Below are 23,695 nucleotides of genomic sequence, written 5' to 3' on the forward strand. Positions count from 1 at the left end.
GGGCAACAAGTCCTTGCATAATATCAACTATGAAAGGAAACATGTTGAGTCCGCCAAAATCGTATTCGTGTGTTTCCCTTGATAGTTATCAACACAAAGGCATAACAAATACCGGTTCGAACCGAAACAAGAACGCATAACGGTATTGTGTCTTCGTGTCGGGTTAAAGTTACTGTGCTTGACACTTCCGCGTGCACGGAGCTTCCATGATTTTCAGTCATGTCTCAGTCATGTATTTAGTTGAAATTATACTAAGTTCCATTGACCTTTTGCAAGGAGTTGAAACCCGCAATTTTATTTACGACTCGATTGTCATCGTTGTACGGGCAGGGAAGCGTCACCTTCAATCAGTCTCACGTCAGGTCTCGCACGTGAAATATTTTCATCAATAGCCTACACGGAAGTCTGTTAGTTTCTGCAAGAGAGATCATTCTTTCTATCTTGGGTACTCTACGTCAAGACGTTGTGTTTGATTACGAAAGATATAGGGGATATAGCTCAGTTGGTAGCGCGCTGGATTTGTATTCAGTTGGCCGCTGTCAGCGCGAGTTCGATCCCAGGTTCGGCGGAAATTTATTTCACAGAGTCAACTTTGTGTGCAGACTCTCTTCGGTGTCCGAACCACCCCCCGTGTATACTGCATTGGGTGTGCACGTTAAAGATCCCACGATTGACAAAAGGGTCTTTCCTGGCAAAATTGCTTAGGCACAGTTAATAATTGTCTACCATACCCGTGTGACTTGGAATAAGGCCGTGAAAGGTAAATATGCGCCGACATGGCTGCAATCTACTGGCCGTATAAAATTTCATCTCACACGGCATCACTGCAGAGCGCCTAGAACTGTATCCACGGAATATGCGCGATATAAGCCTCATTGATTGATTGATTGATTGATTGATTGATTGATTGATTGATTGATTGAAAGAAAATGTTAAAATATGGTATGTGGGACCATTTTGGTACACCGCACACAGTCTTGAGCCCCAGTACGTAATAACGGATAATGATCATTTCAATTTGGCGGGGGATGCGAACTGACAAACCGCATAAAGTTACGTTTTGTTGGTAGCACTGAATGTGTAGTCATCTGAGATTTTAGTCGCGTAAAGGTTCTGACTGTTTTTGTCGTAATCTGCAAGGACGGGACCAATGTCTTAGTGGATAAGACATCGGCCTCCTATTCGGAAAGTCGTGATTTCAAATCCCGGCCGCGGCTGCCAGTTGGGTTTATGGTGGAGGTTTTTCAGATCTCCCAGGTCAACGTATGTGCAGACCCACTAGTGCCTTATTCCCCTTCATGTAAGCACGCACGGAAAAGATCCTGTAATCCATCTTAGAGTTGGTTAGGTTATAGAAAGACGAAAATACCCAGCGTGCTTCCCCCGAAACCTGCGTGTGACTGCCTGAATGGCGGGGTAAATACGGTCATACACGTGAATCTGCATCGTTTACTTTAACCGGGGTTTTAGTATACCGCTGCCGTTCTAAATGTGTAGACATTAAACCTTCTGTGTTACAGGGTTGGATTTAGGAGCAGACTGCACTGACTACACCACCTACTGCAGAGACGGTCTTGTCTGTGACCAGCAGGATAGATGTCGTGCGTATTTTTGTGTGTGCGTGTGTGCGGGCGTGTGTGTGTGTGTGTGTGTGTGTGTGTGCGTTTATGGGTGGGTTGGTGGGGAGGTGTGTGTCGAGTGTGTGAGTGTGTGTATGCCTGCGCGTGTATGCGTGTGTGTTTGTATTGTGCGGGGTGTGAGTTGATGTGTGTGTGTGTGTGTGTGTTTTGTCTAACCGTGTACGTACGTGCATGCGTTCTAGCCTTTGTGAAATCGTTCGTGCACTACTCTCTTCGTCTTGAAATGTACTAGGAAGTTTGGCCCGTGTGCGTGCCCGTATGTCTGTTTGTCTGTATGTTTGTATGTCTGTCTGTCTGTTTGTCTGTCTTTTATTGACATTTGCAAGGAAAGCGCTAGGCATATACACTTAAAGAGTGTGTACTATTGGCAGGAATCGAGATAGGCGGGCCATGCGAAGATCAGCTTGACCTGTGTCTGTCAGGAGGTCGATGCAGAGAAGGCGTCTGTGAGTGCAACACAGAAGTGGCCGTACAGAACGGCTCACGCTGCGGTGAGCTGACTTTAACATTGCATTTCAAACTTTACATCTTGATAATATACGATACCGATTCATGCACAGCATGGCGTTTACCTTACCTTACGTAGAACTTTCTACTGCAGATTTGTGGAAGTCACCAAGACAAACTTCGTTCTGCGAGTTCTTCGTCGCTTTCTCGGGAGGCATGCACAAGAAGTGAAAGAATGTTTGAGTAGTCTCAACAAATTATTTACTGAACTTGTAAAAGGAAAGAGTACTCTGTAGCTCACATTGAACGCAATTCCATTTTCCGCAAGTTGTGTACATGCGCGCAGCAAGAACTTGGTAAAATTAGCAGGCTTGTGTACATGCGCGCAGCAAGAACTTGGTAAAATGAGCAGGCTTGTGTACATGCGCGCAGCAAGAACTTGGTAAAATGAGCAGGCTTGTGTACATGCGCGCAGCAAGAACTTGGTAAAATGAGCAGGCTTGTGTACATGCGCGCAGCAAGAACTTGGTAAAATGAGCAGGCTTGTGTACATGCGCGCAGCAAGAACTTGGTAAAATGAGCAGGCTTGTGTACATGCGCGCAGCAAGAACTTGGTAAAATGAGCAGGCTTGTGTACATGCGCGCAGCAAGAACTTGGTAAAATGAGCAGGCTTGTGTACATGCGCGCAGCAAGAACTTGGTAAAATGAGCAGGCTTGTGTACATGCGCGCAGCAAGAACTTGGTAAAATGAGCAGGCTAGTGGAACACCGGGGATGGAGAAAGATGGTATCTGTGGGACTTTCTTAGGATTTGGCGAATAGCTTGATTTGATAACTAAATGGATTGATACTGGTCGCATAAGGATCGAGTTTGGGTCAATCAAAGTAGGAAGAGAACATTTGTTGACTCACCTGAGTAATCGGTGAGTCTTAGTAATGAGCAGTGTCTGTCTGTGTATAGACGGCCGGCCGGCCCCGCTGTCCGTGGACAAAAAACTTAACTTTGAGGTTATCTCGAATGTTTTTGATGCAAGAGCTTTAAAACTTTGTTTGTTTAGTGTTTGATAATCTCTCGACATGATCCCATTTTAGTTGACCCTCGGCCAATTTGGGGTCACAGCGGGGTCAGGTTTGATTCAAACCTTAACGTTGAGTTATATCGAATGTTTTTGAAGCTAGACCTTTGAAATATTGCATACTGCTAGGGTTAGATAATCTCCCGACTTGACTGTTTGGTTGACCCTCGTCTAATTTTGGGGTCACAGCAGCGTCGTGTTCGATTCATAAAACCTTAACGTTGACATTATCTTTGGTGTTTTTGAAGCTGGTTCTTTAAAACTTTGCAGACTTCAAGGGTATGATGATCTGCTGATATCACCTAGTTTGGTTGAACCTTTTCAAATTTTGGGGTCACAGCGGGGTCATGTTCATAACACCTTTACGTTGAGGTTTTTCTCAAATATTTTGGGAGCAAAAGCCTCAACATTTCACGCAAATGTAGGTGTTGATAATCAGAAGACATGACCATAATGTAGCTTGTTTTGGTCACATTTCTTGACCGGCGCAGTGGTGTGGTGGTAAAACGTCGGGAGGTCGTGAGTTCGAGTCCGGTCGCTGCCGCTTGGTGGATTAAGAGTGGAGATTTTTCCGATCTCCCAGGTCAACTTATGTGCAGACCTGCTAGTGACCTAAACCCCTTCGTGTGTACACGCAAGCACAAGACCAAGTGCGCTCGGGTTTGTTTGCCAAAAGAAACACGAAAATACCCAGCATGCTTCCCCCGAAATCGGCGTCTGCTGCCTGAATGGCGGGGTAAAAACGGTCATACACATAAAAATCTACTCGTGCTAAAAACATGAGTGAACGTGGGAGTCTAAGCCCATGAAGGTCAAATTTCAAAGTCACAGCATGCAAATGTTAGCTGGGGAAGATGTTTACCCCTGAAAATATTCACTGAGCTATCAAGAAAATAAGTCGTGATCTCAGCTATGGTGTGATCTGTAGAAACTGGTTGACAACGTTCTTTCCCATTTGTTTAAAGGCTGAACTTATGACCTACTAGAAATGTTTGTTTGAAGGCTGAACTTGTGACCTACTAGAAATGTTTGTTTGAAGGCTGAACTTGTGACCTACTAGAAATGTTTGTTTGAAGGCTGAACTTGTGACCTACTAGAAATGTTTGTTTGAAGGCTGAACTTATGACCTACTAGAAATGTTTGTTTGAAGGCTGAACTTGTGACCTACTAGAAATGTTTGTTTGAAGGCTGAACTTGTGACCTACTAGAAATGTTTGTTTGAAGGCTGAACTTGTGACCTACTAGAAATGTTTGTTTGAAGGCTGAACTTGTGACCTACTAAAAATGTTTGTTTGAAGGCTGAACTTGTGACCTACTAGAAATGTTTGTTTGAAGGCTGACCTTGTGACCTACTAGAAATGTTTGTTTGAAGGCTGAATGAAGTTGATTCAGTCTGAACTGTTTTTCCAGAACCTCTTGAGAAAAATGCAGGAGGCCCCTGCACGGGATTATGTGAGGACCCAAACGCTATCTGCGAAGAAAACAATGCCACCTGCATCTGTCTGCCGGGCTATCACATCGACAAACTGGATTTCTCTTGCAGTGAGTTTCACTATGTGTTTTAGCAGAAAAAAACCGTTTCTGTTCGGACAAAGTTTCAACCCTGTACTTTTTACATTTAGTCAAGTTTTGACTGAATGTTTTAACGTAGATGGGGAATCGAAACGAGGGTCGAGGTGTATGTGTCTGTGTGTGTGTGTGTGTGTGTAGAGCGATTCAGAGAAAACTAGTGGACCGATCTTCATGAAACTTTACATGAGAGTTCCTAAGTATGATATCCCCGGACGTTGTTTTCTTTTCTTGGATAAATGTCTTTGATGACGTCATATTCGTTTTTTGTGTGAAAGTTGAGGCCGCACTGTCACGCCCTCATTTTTTAATTAAATCGATTGACATTGTGGTCAAGCAATCTTCGACAAAGGCCGGACTTTGGGATTACATTTCAGCTTGGAAGCTTAAAAACTAAATTAATGAGTTTGGTCAAAATTGTAATTAATTTTTTTTTTTTAATAAAACGATCCGAAAATGATTTTATTTTATTTTGCATCATTTTCTGATTCCAAAAACATATACATATGTCATATTTGGATTAAAAACCAACTTTGAAAATTAAATATATGAAAATTATGATTAAAATTCAATTTCCGGAATCGAGTAAAAAACAACTTCATCTTATTTCTTGTCGGTTCCTGATTAAAAAAACATATAGATATGATAATTATATTTGAATTAAAAACAAGCTCAGAAAGTTAAAACAATTGAGATACAAAAAAGTGTGCTATCCTGCTCAGCGCAACCACTACCGCGCTATTCTGGCTAGTCAATTTCACTGCCTTTGCCACGAGCGGTGGACTGACGATGCTACGAGTATACGGTCTTGCTGAAAACACGCAGTGCGTTCAGTTCATTCTGTGAGTACGACAGCTTGACTAAATAGAGACCTTAAGATCATTTTCGTTTTGTCCCACCACATTCGTTTCGTCCCATATAAGGAAGTGCTACGTCACAAAATTTGTGTACCCGTCACTTCTGGTAGGTTGCGAAAAGAATTTCGCTGCAATCAGCCACACGAAGTTCGTCGATTTGGGCAATTCTACGAAACTACTTTCGTAAGTATAATATGGATATTTCTAGATGACAATCATATATTTATTGGAAATTAGTTACTAGATTGTTTTTAAGTCTGTTGATATTTTGCTATCCAAAGGCTTAGAGTGGACTCTAAAGTCGATTTTTCACTTGTTTTCTGAAGCATACATTTGGTCAGGTTGGAGTAAGGATTATTCAAGATGGCGGACACGAGCCGATTGTCGATTCATATGTTTGGAAGCAATTTTGTCTGCTATGATATGGATAAAACAGTTGAGTGAGTCAAATCTTACTTTGAGTAGTGTTTCATATTTCACATGTGTAAATTTAATGCGTAACGTCGGGATGCAAGTCAATTGCGCATGTATCGTCAGCGCTTCTTTGGCTCTATGTTTACTATTTTAGTCATTCGGTTTAGGCTGACGAGTTAAGTCCCCTCCCGCTGAGAACAGAATTTCGCTTCTGCCTTCTAAAGGCCCGTCCAGACACTCCCGGCCGACCCTGTCCACATTTGACTTATGCTCAAAACGGCCCACGTGGGAGCGCCGCAGCGTGCTATGATCGCGAAGCGTTATTTGCAGAAGAATAGCGCGTGTTCTAATTTCTATGACACAGACATAGAACGACGGAAATTTGACCAATCAGAGCAAACCAGAGCGATGACGTCAGCCGCTCGCGGCGCAGCAGTCGAATGCAACTGAACCTTCTTGTCAGCTGACCCGCTCCACTGATACCGCGTTGTGAAAAGAATCGTCGATGTGTGGCCACTCGGCAAATCCCGCGCGACGCACAAAACGGCCTGCGGCGCATAGAGCGTAAAACGGCGGCCAAGTCTGGACAGGGCTTTAAGCGCGAAAATCGCAACACGCATCAGTGAGTTTTCGGTCTGCGCGCGCATACTCAACGGGCGAGAAGAAAACAGCGAAGAAACGAAAGTCGTGAGCTTTTTCACCACTCTTAGTCTCTAGTGTTGTATTTTCGCCTTACGCGACTTGTTCTATAGTCTAATTGGCCCAAATGTCTTAATCTGAGGACAGCAGTGCTTATATATTGTATCCACCCGGCTAAGAGATTGACACACTACATCGGTAAGGTGTCCGCCGTGATCGGGAGGTCGTAGGTTCGAACCCCGGCCGGGTCATACCTAAGACTTTAAAATTGGCAATCTAGTGGCTGCTCCGCCTGGCGTTTGGCATTATGGGGCTAGTGGTTGGTCCGGTGTAACATGACATTTTTACTCCACGAAAACTTTTCTCCGGAGTAAATATTTCGTGCGAAATTCTTACTCCGAGTACACTTTTCGTAGGAGAAAAGAACTCCCCAAGGCACGAAAAAATTACTCCCTCCACGAAATTTTTACTCCCCATTTTTATATTTAGTCAAGTTTTGACTAAATATTTTAACATCGAGGGGGAATCGAAACGAGGGTCGTGGTGTATGTGTGTCTGTGCGTGTGTGTGTGTGTGTGTGTGTGTGTGTGTGTGTGTGTGTGTGTGTGTGTGTGTGTGTGTGTGTGTGTCTGTGTGTGTGTGTGTGTGTAGAGCGATTCAGACTAAACTACTGGACCGATCTTTATGAAATTTGACATGAGAGTTCCTGGGTATGAAATCCCCGAACGTTTTTTTTTCATTTTTTTGATAAATGTCTTTGATGACGTCATATCCGGCTTTTCGTGAAAGTTGAGGCGGCACTGTCACCAATTTGTTTGAAATTTTGGTCAAGTAATCTTCGACGAAGCCCGGACTTTGGTATTGCATTTCAGCTTGGTGGCTTATATAGAGCTTAAACAATGACCACGAGTTGATTACTGGAAAATAAACCACGAGTGGGTATTTGCAGCCGCTTGGTAATTCACGAGTGTGCGGAGCACACGAGTGAATTACCAAGCGGCTGCAAATACCCACGAGTGGTTTATTTTCCAGTAATCAACGAGTTGTCATTGTTTAAGCTATTTATACAACGAACAACACGGGTCGAACATGCAGTCATGCAGACATTTTGTAGGCAATTTCATTTCAGCCTAATCACTCAGAGTGTCAAATGCGCGTCATTCAAATAGTCCCTATTCTTTTACTTTATTCTTAGTCTCCGACTCGTCGGCATTATACTTGTCTCGTCTAAATATCGGACCCCATTGCTACGATTAAAACACAATAGCGTTTATATAGCTATTCTGACATTACATTCTGTGTTAAAATCATGTTTTTGTCAGCAGCAAGGACCAGAATGGTCCATGTCGTTGATTGCAGACGACGGTTCCCTTTCCGCATGAAGCCACGGAAATAACCGAACATTGAAAAAACCCACGGACATGTATTACGGAGAAAACTCGGGATAACCGGATGTTTAGCATTACGTCAATATGCTAGGAATCATATGACGTCATGACGTATCATGCTTGCCTACGTAGATTGTATACATGTTCGAAAGTCTGACTGTTGTGAATTCGCGTGGTGAAGACTGCGGTAAATCTGTAGATGATAAGAGAACAAGGATTGTCTCAGAAGAAACGACTAAATGTTTCAGACCGGTAACTTCATTTCAACATTGCACTATTATAATGGACGTTCTATGTGACAGGAGAGTTTGCTGATTTTGTGTTAAACATTGGAGAGATCGTCTGCTAGAATCAGAGATAGGTCGCGTCAGATTGCAGCTTCTGGAAATTTGCAAGGTTTGTTGCCTGTTATTGTTAAAGAACTGGATTTTACACATAATGTATGTCATGTACAGTAAGCAACAACAAAAACACACACACAAAAAATGGCATCGTCTGTCGACTAGTCATACACGTCAGCCATTGTTGTTACAGTTTTTAGTCAACATTGTACGTATTCTTCCGCAACAGGGTCCAATCGTCTGGGTTTGAAATGTTCTAAAAATAAATTCTAGTGTTGATTATTTTTTAGCCCTCTTTATTCTTACTTCGAATAATCCACGTGTGATTTTTGGGTTTAATCAAAGTAGTTCGTTCTAATTTCTCACTTGTCTACAAATAATCAACTAGATTTAATCCACCCCTCGGTTGCATTGCAGGAGTTGTATAAAAATTAATTAATGACTTTGGTCATTAAAAATCTGAAAATTGTAAAAAAAAAATAAAAATGTATAAAACGATCCAAATTTACGTTTATCTTATTTTCCATCATTTGCTGATTCCAAAAACATATAAATATGTTATATTCGGATTAAAAACAAGCTCTGAAAATTAAATATATAAAAATTATTATCAAAATTAAATTGTCGAAATCAATTTAAAAACACTTTCATCTTATTCCTTGTCGGTTCCTAATTCCAAAAACATATAGATATGATATGTTTGGATTAAAAACACGCTCAGAAAGTTAAAACAAAGAGAGGTACAGAAACGCGTGCGCAACTACTACCTCGCTCTTCTTGTCAATTTCACTGCCTTTGCCATGAGCGGTGGACTGACGGCACTACGAGTATACGAGTATACGGTCTTGCTGAAAAATGGCATTGCGTTCAGTTTCATTCTGTGAGTTCGACAGCTACTTGACTAAATATTGTATTTTCGCCTTACGCGACTTGTTGTTACTTCCAGTAAAAATCTGTGTGGCCGGCTATTACATCGGCAAGCTGGATTTCACTTGCAGTGACTTTCACGCCTGCTTTAGGTATATTGTGCCTTTTGACGCTCTGGGTAAAACCGGCACGGTTGGCCTAGTGGTAAGGCGTCGATCGCCCCGTGATCGGGAGGTCGTGGGTTCGAACCCCGGCCGGGTCATACCCAAGACTTTAAAATTGGCAATCTAGTGGCTGCTCCGCCTGGCGTCTGGCATTATGAGGTTAGTGCTAGGACTGGTTGGTCCGGTGTCAGAATAATGTGACTGGGGGAGACATGAAGCCTAAGGGACTGGGTGGCCGAGTTGTAACGCACTTGCGCTCGGAATCGAGAGGTTGCGTGTTCGACCCTGGGTCAGGCCGCTATTTTCTCCCCCCTTTCCTAACCTAGGTGGTGGGTTCAAGTGCTAGTCTTTTGGATGAGACGAAAAACCGAGGTCCCTTCGTGTACATTACATTGGGGTGTGCACGTTAAAGATCCCACGATTGACAAAAGGGTCTTTCCTGGCAAAATTGTATAGGCATAGATAAAAATGTCCACCAAAATACCCGTGTGACTTGGAATAATAGGCCGTGAAAAGTAGGATATGCGCCGAAATGGCTGCGATCTGCTGGCCGATGTGAATGCGTGATGTATTGTGTAAAAAAATTTCATCTCACACGGCATAAATAAATCCCTGCGCCTTGAATAACAAATTGAAAAAAATAAATAAATCCCTGCGCTTAGAACTGTACCCACGGAATACGCGCGATATAAGCCTCATATTGATTGATTGATTGTGCTGCGACTTCTGTCTTGTGTGTGGCGCACGTTAAATGTCAAAGCAGCACCGCCCTGATATGGCCCTTCGTGGTCGGCTGGGCGTTAAACAAACAAATATAAATATAAATATAAACCCTCTGGGTATTGTTATGGGTCGTTTTCTGATGATATGTAACAATTTTGCAAGGCGCGTTTGTGAAGTAAATCCAGCTATTCTATTTTTGACTCCTGATTCATCCGTATGCCATCAACTTAACATTGAGTTTATCTCGGATGTTATTTCAAGCTTGACCTCTGACACTTTGCACACTTTTAGGATTTAATGATCTCACGAAGTGACCCCAGTTTGCTTGACCCTCGTCATATTTTGGGGTCACAGCAGGGTCAAGTTCGTTTCATACAAATTTAACGTTGAAGTTATCTCGGATGTTTGTGAACCTAGAGCTTTGAAACCTTGCACACTTCTTGGGTTTGATAAGCTCCCGAATTGACCTAAGTGTGATTGACCCTCGTCAAGTTTTAGGGTCACAGCGGGTAGTGGAATCCTCCTTTTCGACCGACAGAACCCTGAGAACATCAGGTCTTATAATGGGGGTAAACTTACAGAGGTTATGAACAGATCATCTTAGAAAACAGGGTCTTGAAAATGTCTTATCGGGGGTTTGGGGTCTTCAAAGGAAGGGCGTCTTGTAAGGGGTTAGGTGGTTCAGGGAGGGGCGGGGGTAACGAAGGCGAGTTGTGTGCAAGCATTTGCTTTTCTTGTTTTTCATTGCGTCTGTTTCAGAACTACCGGTGGGAGAATTCTGTCATGGTAAGACAATATCTTGCGAAACAGGAACAGTCTGTGACGTCAGTCGCACATGCAGTGAGTACACATGTAAAGTTCAACTGGGAGTCTTGCTTCGATCATCTCTTCTTGTCATATAGCAGTCTAATATCTAGTTGAACAGTGCTTCCTGTTATTTTTAATCAGTGGAGAAAGGATATTGTTCTAAATGTGTGATGCACGATGTGTAATTTAAGTTTCATCTTTATATGTCAGGGTATGATGAGGTTTATTTTGGTATTTGTGAGGCATTCCTGAATGTTTCCATTTTTGACTCACCTGAGTAATTGGTGAGTTTTAGGATTTATATGTGTCCGTCTGAATCCTTGCACACTTCTGGAGTTTGATAATCTCCCGACCTGACTTAGATTGATTGACCCTCCTCAAGTGTTGGGGTTAGGCCTAAAAAAAAAATAGGTGTGGTTACGGTAACCCGACCTACCCTATTTTTTGGGGCCGACCCTATAACTTTTTATTACATTTGTCAAAAAAATACCAAAAAAACCAAGTAAACGAGTGCAGAAAACGCAATGAAAGCGAAAGCGCCCGAGTCGCACACTTATTTCCCTGTCAAGTAGGTTTAATTTGTACACATTAGAAAAAAAAGTAAAAACAAAAAAAAAAGTGATTGCCTACCTACCTACCCTATTTTTTTTGGCTGTGTTACCGTAACCACACCTATTATTTTTTTGGGCCTTATAGGGGGACATGTTCGATTCATAATAACCTAAAATTATACGTTAATTGGATCTGTGATCCAAACATGGCTTTTGGTCAATCGAGATGGCAGTTTATAGGGCGAGTGGAATAAACTGCCATCTCGATTGACCAAAAGCCATGTTTGGATCACAGATCCAATTAACATATAGATCTCGACATTCACTGGTCTTAAGGTTTTTGTTTTCAAAGAAGAAAGAAACTTGCTTGAACACGGACCACTTCTCCGACGGAGCAAAATCAACAAACCTAATCACTCGCATTCCATTCGACGTCACAGACATACGCTTGAAAAAGTAGGACCAATTGTATCGTGTTTGAAATTATAATGAATTCAATTTTTCTTGGGTTTTAACAACAAAGCAATAGTCTGGAAGAAAGAGAATACAATTCTGAAACGGCAATGAACGGTAATGAACAACAATAAATGAAATGAAAATACGCAAGTTCTCCCAACATCACAGCGACCTTTCCGACTTAGGCCTACGTGGGTCGACCGATTTCATTTTGAGAGGCGGGTAATGTGCGTAAGGTTTGTCAATCAAGGGTTTATTTATTGATAATGTTGATGGTGAGGGATTTGATCTGGCAGTTGGTGAAAGGAATGTTGCTTGGAAGGAGGTTTGCAAGATCGATCTGCTCCGGGGTCATTGAACTCATTTTCGTCGGAGAAGATGTTGATCAGTTCTTCTTTTGTGAAATCCCCCCCTTTATGATAATGGGCTCGCTCTGTGTATCAGTCGACATATTGCCCTGAAGTGTGTTGGAGCCGCTCGGTTTGCACGATATTCTTGTTCCTCTTCGACAGTTCATCCTCCGATACTGTAGCAGAACGTTTCATTTTTTTCACTTTCGAGTATGCGGACGACTGAACTTGACTGTTAAAAAGTAGTCCTTTCGGAATCATTACGCCGAGTCTGAACATGTGTTCCGAACATTGTTTTTAGGCAGGATCTAGGTGAAAGCGAGGCTGTTCTTATCTCTGTATACAGTCGAGAGAGAGAGAAATATATGTCCAGACATTGAGGCTTTTTTGAAGCTAGAGCTTTGCAACTTTGAACACTTAAACAATTTGATTATCTGCCAACATAACCCTAGTTTGGTTTACCCCCGTCATATTTTGGGGTCACATCGGGGTCATGTGTGTAAACACTTTCCGTTGATACTTTTGCTTTTTTTTTTTTTTAGTGAGCAAGGCCTCCTGGTGTTCCTATGTATTGCACGCAAACAATCTTTTCACTTGCTGTTCAACACCTTCCAATTACTTGATAGTTCACTCAGAAATATCTACTCTGCTGCCTGCGGTTAAGCTGATATTGCCGTTTTAGCAACAAAGTGATTTTTTGACTCACATGCGAAGCAAAAGTGAGTCTATGTACTCACCCGAGTCGTCCGTCCGTCCGTCCGTCCGGACGTCCGTCCGGACGTCCGGAAAACTTTAACGTTGGATATTTCTTGGACACTATTCAGTCTATCAGTACCAAATTTGGCAAGATGGTGTATGATGACAAGGCCCCAAAAAACATACATAGCATCTTGACCTTGCTTCAAGGTCAAGGTCGCAGGGGCCATAAATGTTGCCTAAAAAACAGCTATTTTTCACATGTTTCCCATTTTCTCTGAAGTTTTTGAGATTCAATACCTCACCTATATATGATATATAGGGCAAAGTAAGCCCCATCTTTTGATACCAGTTTGGTTTACCTTGCTTCAAGGTCAAGGTCACAGGAGCTCTTTAAAGTTGGATTGTATACATATTTTGAAGTGACCTTGACCCTGAACTATGGAAGATAACTGTTTCAAACTTACAAATTATGTGGGGCACATGTTATGCTTTCATTTTAAGACACATTTGGTCACATATGATCAAGGTCAAGGTCACTTTGACCCTTATGAAATGTGACCAAAATAAGGTAGTGAACCACTAAAAGTGACCATATCTCATGGTAGAAAGAGCCAATAAGCACCATTGTACTTCCTATGTCTTGAATTAACAGCTTTGTGTTGCATGACCTTGGATGACCTTGACCTTGGGTCAAGGTCACATGTATTTTGGTAGGAAAATGTGTAAAGCATGTGAGTCGTATGGGCTTTGCCCTTCTTGTTCTAAAATGCATTTGTTAAAATATCTGAGCTACTTTGCCTTAAAATTGCGTATAGCTGTTGCTACTTTTGGGTAGCTAGAAAGGTTGTTTCATAGACTATATGCATTTGTCTGTCAAATGAAATCAAATTTACCCGGGAGTACCGACTGTGCATTAAAATCGGCCTGATAGCCCTGTTAATAACTCGTCTAAAAACATTTAATGGATGTTGAGTATGTCAGACTAGTGATGGTGGTTGGAAGGAGGTTGGGTGTTATGAAAGTTTGAATATGTAAAATATTCTTAGGAGTGAATTACTAAATGGATTGATACAGGTCACATGAGGAGTTCTCTTGAACATAATGTCATGAAACAGGTCTCTTTTTTTTTTGGGGGGGGGGAGGGGGGGTGATTGAGGGGGGGGGATAGCGTCATAGGCAGTGGAACCCTTTTTTAAGACCTACACAACCCTGAGAAAATCAGGTCTTAAAATGGAAAACATGCATGCTGAGACTTTAACTGTAAAAGTAGGATCTTTTTCGTGCGCATCCGTGCACACGGGGTTGCCAGTAGGAACACTGATGAGTCTGCAGAAAGTAGATTCTGGGACACATAATCCTCGGCCAACTCGAGATTCCAATTCACACCGATTGCAAAAACACTGGTTATTGAGTACAAAGGGGTGTTTTGTTTTCTCTATTATCAAACATTCTATGCAGTAACTGCATTTAACAAAGTTTTGACTAAAGGATTTCAGATAGTCTGGGAATCGACACGAGTGTGGTGGTTTGTGTGTGATTGTGTGTGATTGTGATTGTGTGTGTGTGTGTGTGTGTGTGTGTGTGTGTGTGTGTGTATGTGTGTGTGTGTGTGTGTGTGTGTGTGTGTGTGTGTGTGTGTGTGTGTGTGTGTGTGTCTTCGTGTGCGAGTGTGTTTGTGTGTGTGGAGAGCAATTTCTGGAACACTTCAAAATATATCTTATTATTTCAGTCATTTCTAGTAAAGTGTTGTGTGGTACAATTCACAGAACTTGAAGTGGGGGAAAGCTGCCAGGGAAAGAACCGAGGGAACTGTAAGCTGCACACTGTCTGTGCAGAGGGAAACCTATGCCGTGAGTTTCATTTCATTATCAGACGTATCAAAAAGGTTTCTTATATGTGAAACGATCAGGGCCTCCCAAACTAGGCATCCCTGCGTCCTATGAAGCCGGGGAACGTTCTAGGAATTCCTAAAGGGGGTCCCGCGACGCACAAACATGACAAGAGCGATTCCCCAGATGTTCTAATTTTTTGTTTGCGTGCGCTATGTCAGGATTGGTTTTCAGACAGTAATCATCGTCTATTTTCCATGCAGAATGAATACGAAAGTACACATTGCTAGATTTTGAAGACGAGAAGTTTTTGCCAGATCTACACCAACGCAAATTGACGAAGAAAATCAAACCGATATGACTAATTAAAAGGATTAGCAAAGGTCGCACAGAACTTCTAAAAGTCCTTCTGGTCAGGGCACCCTCTAAAGTTCCACTGGGCTGCCAACCAAAAAAAACACCAAAAAAACTGACTGCGTGCTGGGGTGAATTGGAATTTTGAGAGCAGAGAGCACACAGAGAGCTAATTGTTGGTATGTGACCAAGTGGAGGGATGGGTCTTGCCGCAAGTTAAATCCTGGCCAGCTCTGAGATGGTGAGCCGAACGGGAGGAAGTGAGATTTTCATCAGCTCGTGCAAACTCCAGGGACTGCACAGCGAAAACAGGCCTGGGAACCCACACGATTTCGCCGTATTTTGTACGCTTGATAATCTAAGCAGGCCTGGGAACCCATACGATTTCGCCGTATTAATTTTGTACGCTTGATAGTCTAAAATACGGTCACTACGGTCGGCGGAGAAAACAAATACGACAAGAAAAATTCGTCAAACTGTTGTTTTCTAATGATTAAATAACTTTAAAACTCTGCATTTCATCATGGAATCATCAACCAATTACATCCCCGCTAAAGTTAAGTATGCATTACATAGAGATATATATTGACAGGTTAGCTGAACTGCTTTAACGAGAAAGAGTGTGTTTAAATAAGGTTTTATTTCAGGACTACCTCTTGGCGGAGACTGCAGTGGAGCGATGAAAAGTAACTGTGATGTCAGCACTGTCTGTGACGCGACGGGGGTCTGCAGTGAGTATAGTGACTGAATAACGCGTGCGTTAATTGCTGTCACACACAGATGATTTGTTGTTGTTAATAATGTGATGGTGTTAGTCATCAACCCGATATTTTGTTACAGCTACGACTTCTAGCTGACATAGAAACGGGTCACTTTGTTACGCTAATTAGTCAAAATACTCAAATAATGCAAATAAAGATAGCGATATATTTTAAGATTTTCCCATTCGCTGTGCAACATATTTTACTGTGAAACTTTTAAGAATACAACTAACAACTAAAATGACGCAAATACATTTTTTTGTTCTTTCTTTATTTGGTGTTTAACGTCGTTTTCAACCATTCAAGGTTATATCGCGACGGATTTTTTTGTTATTACTTTTCTTTTGCTGTACATCCTTTCAGAAGGCCTGTTTACATGGGGAGGAGTGTGTCTTGAATATGTTAGTATACCTATTAGCTGTGTTTCTTCTCTCAGAAAAACGCGTTGGAAGCGTGTGCTCGACTACCAGCATCATGCCTCTGTGTGTGTGGGGAGCGAAGTGCGTGGATAGCACGTGCTTGTGTGACACAGCAAACACCTATGAGGACAGCGACACACAAATCTGCTGTACGTATAAACACACACAGCGATCAGAAAACAAGAAAATAAATTTCCAGCACACGAAGGGCTGTTGCACGGATATGTTTACTTTGGCAAAGTTGCCGTAATGACCGGCCATAGAAGTTCTGGCAATGTTGGAAAGCAGAAAAGGCCATGAAATTCCGCCATTTTTGGGGCGAATTTGCTGAAAAGGCCATAAGAATACCGCCTTTTTGGGCAAATTTGCCGAAAAGACCATACAAAATCCGGCAATATTTGCGCGTTTGCTGAATTGGGAATAACAGTGTCAGCCATTTGGCCATACACGATTTGGGTAAATGTATCCCTTTTGCTGAAATTGCAAAAGAAGTTCCGGAAGTGCTGGACAATTTGCCAAACACTTCTTTTGAAGTTCTTAAAAATGTCTTGACTTCGGTAAGACTTCGCGAAGCCTTTTTACCAAAAATTCGGTGCCCAAAGCATTGTGCAGCGATATATAGGTCGAACGAATCAGAGGCTTTACTGAAATTCGAGCACTACTGATGTTAGAAGCGCAAAACATGTGTTTATTAAGCATGTTTCATTGCATGGTCCTCCCTGCATACATGCTCATGTTGATACTTTGTCCACACTGTCACGTGCAGGGCTGGGACTTTTCCGCGAATCCGCGGATTTCCGTGGACACAACTTACGAATTCCGCTGGAGTAATCTATTTTTCCGCGTCATACTATTGCCAGTATTGTATGATGAATACATGGTTCATTACGTAAATATGCACCATTACAATGCTATCATTGTTGTGTGAAAGTGTTTTTTCTTGTTTTTTTTGTGGTGAGGAAAATGTCTTTTTTACCTGATCCAAACAAATATAATTTTACTTTCAGAATGCACCAAATTGCACAGATTTTAATGTACTATTGACAAACAAAATCGCCCTGGAAAAAAGGTATTTCCTCTTTTTTTCATCACAGGAGAGTCCCATCCCTGCACGGGGAATAACAGCATCTTTTCTATTTGACACATTACACAAAACGTTAGTGGCGTTGCCGCACTCAGTAATATTTGTTTCTGGATAGATTTGGCAGACTAATGGTATTTGGTCAATCTTATTGTCTTTGGGGCATTTTCTCAAGGAAATTAAGGCTGCTTTCCCTGGGGATAGCATGCAGTCGCCAAACACATTTTTCCTGCAAGCGTACGTGTATTCATGTTTCCAAGCCCTGAGACTTTCGCTCTGAGCTTGGGATCTTTATCGTGCGCATGCGTGCACACGGGGCATTTTGGACACCAAGGGGAGTCTGTGCACAAAGTTTTCTCTGGGAAATAAATCCCTCGCCAAACGAGAGGGTCCAACCCGCGTTGATAGTGACTGTCGTATCTTGCATTCCTCCGCTACTAGTGGGGAGTCAACACAGTTTTCCCCGCCTACAAAATGAACACAACATTACATTACCACTCTGTACAGTACGATATGCCAGGCTGGTTTTTGTTTTGTTTTTACAGATGAAGGATTTCCATATCCAACGTTGCTGCTTGTACAGATATGAGGCGGTGGACATGATTTCTTAATAAATAGGAATGTGCCCAAATTGAAGCAATACTAAAGTAACGTTCTGATTATTACGTCTTATGTTATCCTTCCCTTCCTTGACAGGGAAAGGACACAGAGCTGTCTTCTAAAAGTTAAAGATAGTATACCGAAGGCGCCATTTTGAAAAGTTTTCTGACGATTTGGAGTCCAAGAGACATTTGCTGTTTGTTTGTTTGTTTGTTTGCTTAACGCCCAGTCGACCACGAAGGGCCATATCAGGGCGGTGCTGTTTTGACATATAACGTGCGCCACACACAAGACAGAAGTCGCAGCACAGGCTTCATGTCTCACCCAGTCATATTATTCTGACACCGGACCAACCAGTCCTAGCACTAACCCCATAATGCCAGACGCCAGGCGGAGCAGCCACTAGATTGCCAATTTTAAAGTCTTAGGTATGACCCGGCCGGGGTTCGAACCAACGACCTCCCGATCACGGGGCGGACGCCTTACCACTAGGCCAACCGTGCCGGTGACATTTGCTGTACTGAAATTTAGAAACACCTGCAATTATTTGCTCAACTGCTCCTAAACTATGCCAAATAATTATATGAATTTTAATCAGCGAGCGGTTTGCTTCGCCCAGCTCTACTGTCAAGAGTCCGGTCGTCATCATTATTTATTTAGTTTTCATATATACACATTCGTCAAAGCAGATTAAGACTGTTGGATTTAGAAAATCAACCTTACACCCACATTCTACACATTCGTTCCCGTTCCCGTACCGACCAAGGACGGCTGCCACAACAATGGAACGCTGCGTAAACGGCCGTTTTGGGCATCTTTGAGCAGCGTCTGACCATAGTGGCAGCCGTCCTTGGAACTGGACCTAGAACGGTTGTGTGGAATGTGGGTATGACAACTCAGTGTGTGAGAGCGTTACCGTTGCGTTACCGTTGTTTTAGGTTCCTTTAACGATCCAAGCGTTCCGTTACCGATGGGTTAAGGTTCCATTACCGTTCATTCTGATCGGGAGGGGAACGGCTACAATTTTGAACATGCAGCCCAAACTCAACCGTCCCTACCGACCCTACCGTTCAAAGCAGTTCCGTTAACGATCATTTACGTTCCATTGTGGTTCCCTCCCGATCCCTCTCGTACACGCAGCGTTCCTTGGTCGGCACGGGAACGGGACCTAGAACGGTTGTGTGGAATGGGGGTATTATAGTCTAGCTTACGCATGCAAAATACGTGCCATACAGGGCTAAAACGTTTCGCACAACAGAAACAACACAATGTCAGTTGGAGAATATCACGGTCTGCAACAAAGCATTTAGATTTGAAAAAATAGAATGCTCAAACACTTACTCTGAGACCTTCCTCGTGTGGGTTGTTATATATTTAAAGTGAAAAGTCCAAGGTTTAGGGTCACTTTTGATATGTTGACCCTCTTAATTCATCAACAACAAATGCGTGTGTAACAAGACGCGAAGCCTTCAAGGCTCACGTAAGAAATAGACAAACAGTAACACAAACTCAATCACTCCGTCACACATACACACACACACACACAGTAAGCTTAGGTGACACTGTGCAAGAAAGAGAGACACTAGATCTAGATCTGTCTGTCGATCTGCATGTAGCCTACTTACAGGGACACGACTGCCAAAAAGTCTCGGCCCGCTCAAAATAACAATGACCGAGACCACACACACCACGCGAGAGAGAAAGACTACAGGGAGGCATGCCGTCATGATGCATTAATTGACGTCAAACACTTTTGACCGTGACGTAATCTTATGCGAGCTTTATCCGTAGTCTTGGATAACCACTCACACATAGACTCGGAAATGTTAAAGTTTCTACCACAGACATACACACGCACAAACAAACGCACAGACAGACAAAGTTACGATCGCATAGGCTACACTTCGTGAGCCAAAAATGAACACAGAAATCCAAAAAGTATACTTTGACTCGTTTTTGGTTTTTCTGAATCGTTCCATCGCGCGCGCAGTCTTGGCTCATGACCTTGTGCACATACGTGTGCTACGTCACGAGCCTTGAACAACAAACATGGCCGGCTCAAGCAGTGAGGAAGACAAGTGGAATACGGACCGGTTTTCAGCCAGCCTGAGGTTTTAGCGTGCCCGTTTGAGCCTCTTCGTCGTCAAAATGCTGGTGAGGCCACAAGGAACTGCTTGAAACAGAGCCAGCATAAGCAGCAATACGAAATGGTATGTGATTCTCTTTGTTGTGATGTTGACACACTACTAGTCCGTGCTAGATCGAAGTCAGGTGTGTTTTTCACAGATCAGTTGATGTGCTTCCACAGATCTGTAAGCATGTAAAGATTATTGATTCATGCTATTATTTCAGGCATCTGATGTTGTTTATTTTCCTATCTTTAATCAAGGATTTCGTCCTTGAGCTGCCCAGTTTAGAATAAATGTTTCCACAGTGATGTTCACACGCGACTATCCTTACTTTCTCTTGGAATTCTGAGTAATTCTTCAGTCACACAACGAAACATGTAGACAGCAAGTTAACATTGCGCAAAGCCTGTTTCTTGCGGACAAAACTGCATATCCTGGTATTTTTTTATTTGCGACAGTAAGCTATAAGACACTACATGACATCGACACCACTAAACAGTGAAACTTTTTTGAAATGGCGGTGGGCTGCTTTCATGTGCTAATACTAATAGTGATCCTGACATTTTTCTTGCGACACGGTCAAAGGGAAGTAATAAATGAATTTAGTTTTTTAAACGAGCACACGTGATTTCCGATCTCAAACTAGATCTGAAATCATAAGATTTTCTGAGCAGTGGCGAAACGCTGATGGCTAGTGATATATCGCAAGCCGTTTTGGAAGCAAATAAGCACTGTCAGACATATGCTGAAACACGATTACAGCGCAGTTCAAACTTTTTGATCATTGATTTTTAGGAGTACGCAATATCGGACAGTCACACTACAAAAAGACAATGCCTTAGTGCATAGATCGGTATTCTCAAACGTCACGAACAGACAGTACGTTGCTACTATTTTACTGTAGTAACAAAACCTCACAGTCCCATTAAAAATGTGTGGTGTGTGCCGAAAAGCAACCATATGAGATTCAGTCAGTGGGACCCTGAATCTACCTGGGGTTAAATCGGGTTATTGACTCTCATTACATGAATTTTTAAACTGAATATATACATTACATGTACTACTGTTCGTGTTGTTTTTGTGATCCAGTGCAATTTCTGTGTATACCTTAGAATCTCAAGGTAATTTTTGAACGGGGCATACAGATGATACATGTTGCCATGATCACAGAGTGATACGTGTATTTTACGTATCAGGTGTCAGTGCAGAAACTCCAAGAGGGAACGAAATTCAAATATCTGGAAAACCTGGATGAGGAGATAGACAGCCTAACAGCACATCCTCCTATGTTTGCTCGGACATCTACTACCTTCAAACTGCATACTATGCGTACACACAGGAATATGGACGACTCAACACTGATCAAAATGGGTAAGTAACACAACACAAACAGATGATTTCCATTATGATAGATTTATTTATCTGAAAGTAAAATTGACAACAGAGTGTACAATTTGTTTTCAAATACGAAAATATCACATTGGGTTAAAAAACAAAAAAAAACCATCATATATCATTAAAACTATTCTTTATTTCTAAACACATACATATCAGCATAGTTTATTCATGTAAACATCCTCATTTTGGTTCCCAGTCTATCTGAAATCAAGGTAAGATATATGCCCAAAAAAATAGCGATCACACAGTGCTTCAGCATGAATTTGAAAACCTGCTCTACGTCACATAGACACAGTGTGACTTATGATTCTATCCACCCTCTCCAAACAAACACGTACACGTTTTCTCTGGTACGAATGTCTTAAAAGCTCAAACTAAGCTGCTGTTTTATTCTGTCTTGCTTTGCAGGAAATACAGGCACGTCGCTTACCCATAACAGGCAGCTGGTGCGCTAGCGAGTGGGGTTTCTCGGCAGAAGCATCAGAGTACCATTAGGCCAAAAAAAAAAATAGGTCTGTTTACGGTAACCCGACCGACCCTAGTTTTTTCGCGCGACCCTAGACTTTTTTATGGCATTTGGGAAGAAATAAAATAAAAAATAAAAAAATCTTGGTTTTTTGGCAAAATAACGTAAAAATATGGTTTTTTGGGAAAAAAAAAAAAAAAAAAAAAAAAAAAAAATCCCGACCTACCGACTCTATTTTTTTGGCCTATGTTACCGTAAACAGACCTATTTTTTTTTTTTGGCCTTACCAACCTGTGCAGTCAAAACAATCAGAAATACTTTCCCAAACGGATGAAGAGTGGGGTTCAAACTCCCTGAGCTACAGAAGGCTGAAATATACTTTTACAAATCGTGTGACTGTGTTGAACAGATTCCTGCATGGTTTGAAGATGATACTGGGTTGTCACGTGGTCCGGTACATGGTTCACATTCTGCAACATTTTGTTCCAGACTTTTTCCACTGTTGGTCTACTCCTGCATCAGGTAGTCAGCCCATGAGCCGGTCAGCATAGCCTGTGTCCAGTATTGTCCGTTTGCCTGTTGCCTGAAACATGGTTGTTTGGAAGTAACTAACGATCTCTGCACACATTTTAACATGTGAATAAGAACAGAAAAAGTTTGTCAAAAGTATACATAGTTTAATTTGCATTTACTTCAAGGCCAGACTTTCTTCTCGTTCATTATTTCTTCATAAAGATTCTGGAAATTAACAAAATGTTTCCCCCTATCAAGGCCTCCTAACTTTTTTTTAAAATGCAGGTCGGTTTGTTGTCATCTGTGCATTACTACCTCTTGCCACCCGTGCGGTCATTGCCACCAGGTATTTCAACAATCAAACCGTCTATACAGGCACGTCCTTTTTCAAAACAGGATTGCTCACTACACAGATCTGCGAAGACTTTTACATTGAAAAAAAATCTCTTGACTTGAACATATACCAGGAATAAACATCCTGACTGGTTTTTGGAGCTGGATTTTTTTTAGGGAATGTTTTACACGTGTGGCGTTAAAGAAATTAATTCATAAGATTCTACATTCGCAAAGAGAGTACCCATAGCAGAGTGTTCAGTTCTGGTATTTTTCAAAACGGAATGATGGCCATATCCCATGTAAAAGCCTGGTAAGATTTGAGATTTTGAACCCAATCGTTAACACGGGAAGGGCTGTCCATTTAAGAGGACGCATCCATGCCTGGATGAGAAATACACTGATAACACAGAAAAAGCACGAGTTTAACCTGCATATTCACAAAACTGGTTCAGAGGCCCGGTAAAGGGAACACATGTTAGTTATTTTAAGAGAACATCACGAAGACCTAATTATTAAATTAAAGCCTTTCTGCACGAATGAACATCTTCTATGAATTATATTCTAAAACGCCACATGTGTAATTCATTCCACACACAAAATCCAGCTCCAAGAAGCAGTGAGGCTGTTGATTATTGGTATGTGTTCAAGTCGACAGATGATTTTTCCTGTGTAAACTGAGCCTTGGCAGATCTGATATAGTGAGCAAAGACCTGCATTTTTTTTAAACGTGTTCAGAGGCCTTGAAATGGTTAAACATTTTGTTTATTTCAAGTAGTCTTTTACTCTTGATGAAGAAAAAGTTAACAATAAGGAAGGAAAAT

The 23,695-nt window shown here is 41.9% G+C and overlaps 1 protein-coding gene and 1 long non-coding RNA gene across 2 annotated transcripts in view; both read left to right on the forward strand.

Annotated features, from left to right (window-relative positions):
• The first annotated feature begins 929 nt into the window (after positions 1–929).
• The window catches only part of LOC138949968 (protein draper-like), a 259,036-nt gene continuing 236,270 nt past the window's right edge, over positions 930–23,695 (forward strand). Inside the window, exons 1-8 of the mRNA XM_070321751.1 lie at positions 930–942; positions 1,521–1,601; positions 2,012–2,131; positions 4,574–4,705; positions 10,885–10,965; positions 14,755–14,838; positions 15,819–15,902; positions 16,369–16,500. Coding sequence (XP_070177852.1) covers positions 930–942; positions 1,521–1,601; positions 2,012–2,131; positions 4,574–4,705; positions 10,885–10,965; positions 14,755–14,838; positions 15,819–15,902; positions 16,369–16,500 — 727 coding nt within the window. The remainder of the gene's footprint in view (positions 943–1,520; positions 1,602–2,011; positions 2,132–4,573; positions 4,706–10,884; positions 10,966–14,754; positions 14,839–15,818; positions 15,903–16,368; positions 16,501–23,695) is intronic.
• On the forward strand, positions 19,957–22,053 carry LOC138950883 (uncharacterized). The gene is made up of 3 exons (XR_011450847.1): positions 19,957–20,242; positions 21,358–21,532; positions 21,968–22,053. It is a non-coding gene; the product is annotated as an uncharacterized lncRNA (long non-coding RNA).

Source organism: Littorina saxatilis, linkage group LG16 (assembly GCF_037325665.1).
Source record: "Littorina saxatilis isolate snail1 linkage group LG16, US_GU_Lsax_2.0, whole genome shotgun sequence".
Lineage (NCBI taxonomy): Eukaryota > Metazoa > Mollusca > Gastropoda > Littorinimorpha > Littorinidae > Littorina > Littorina saxatilis.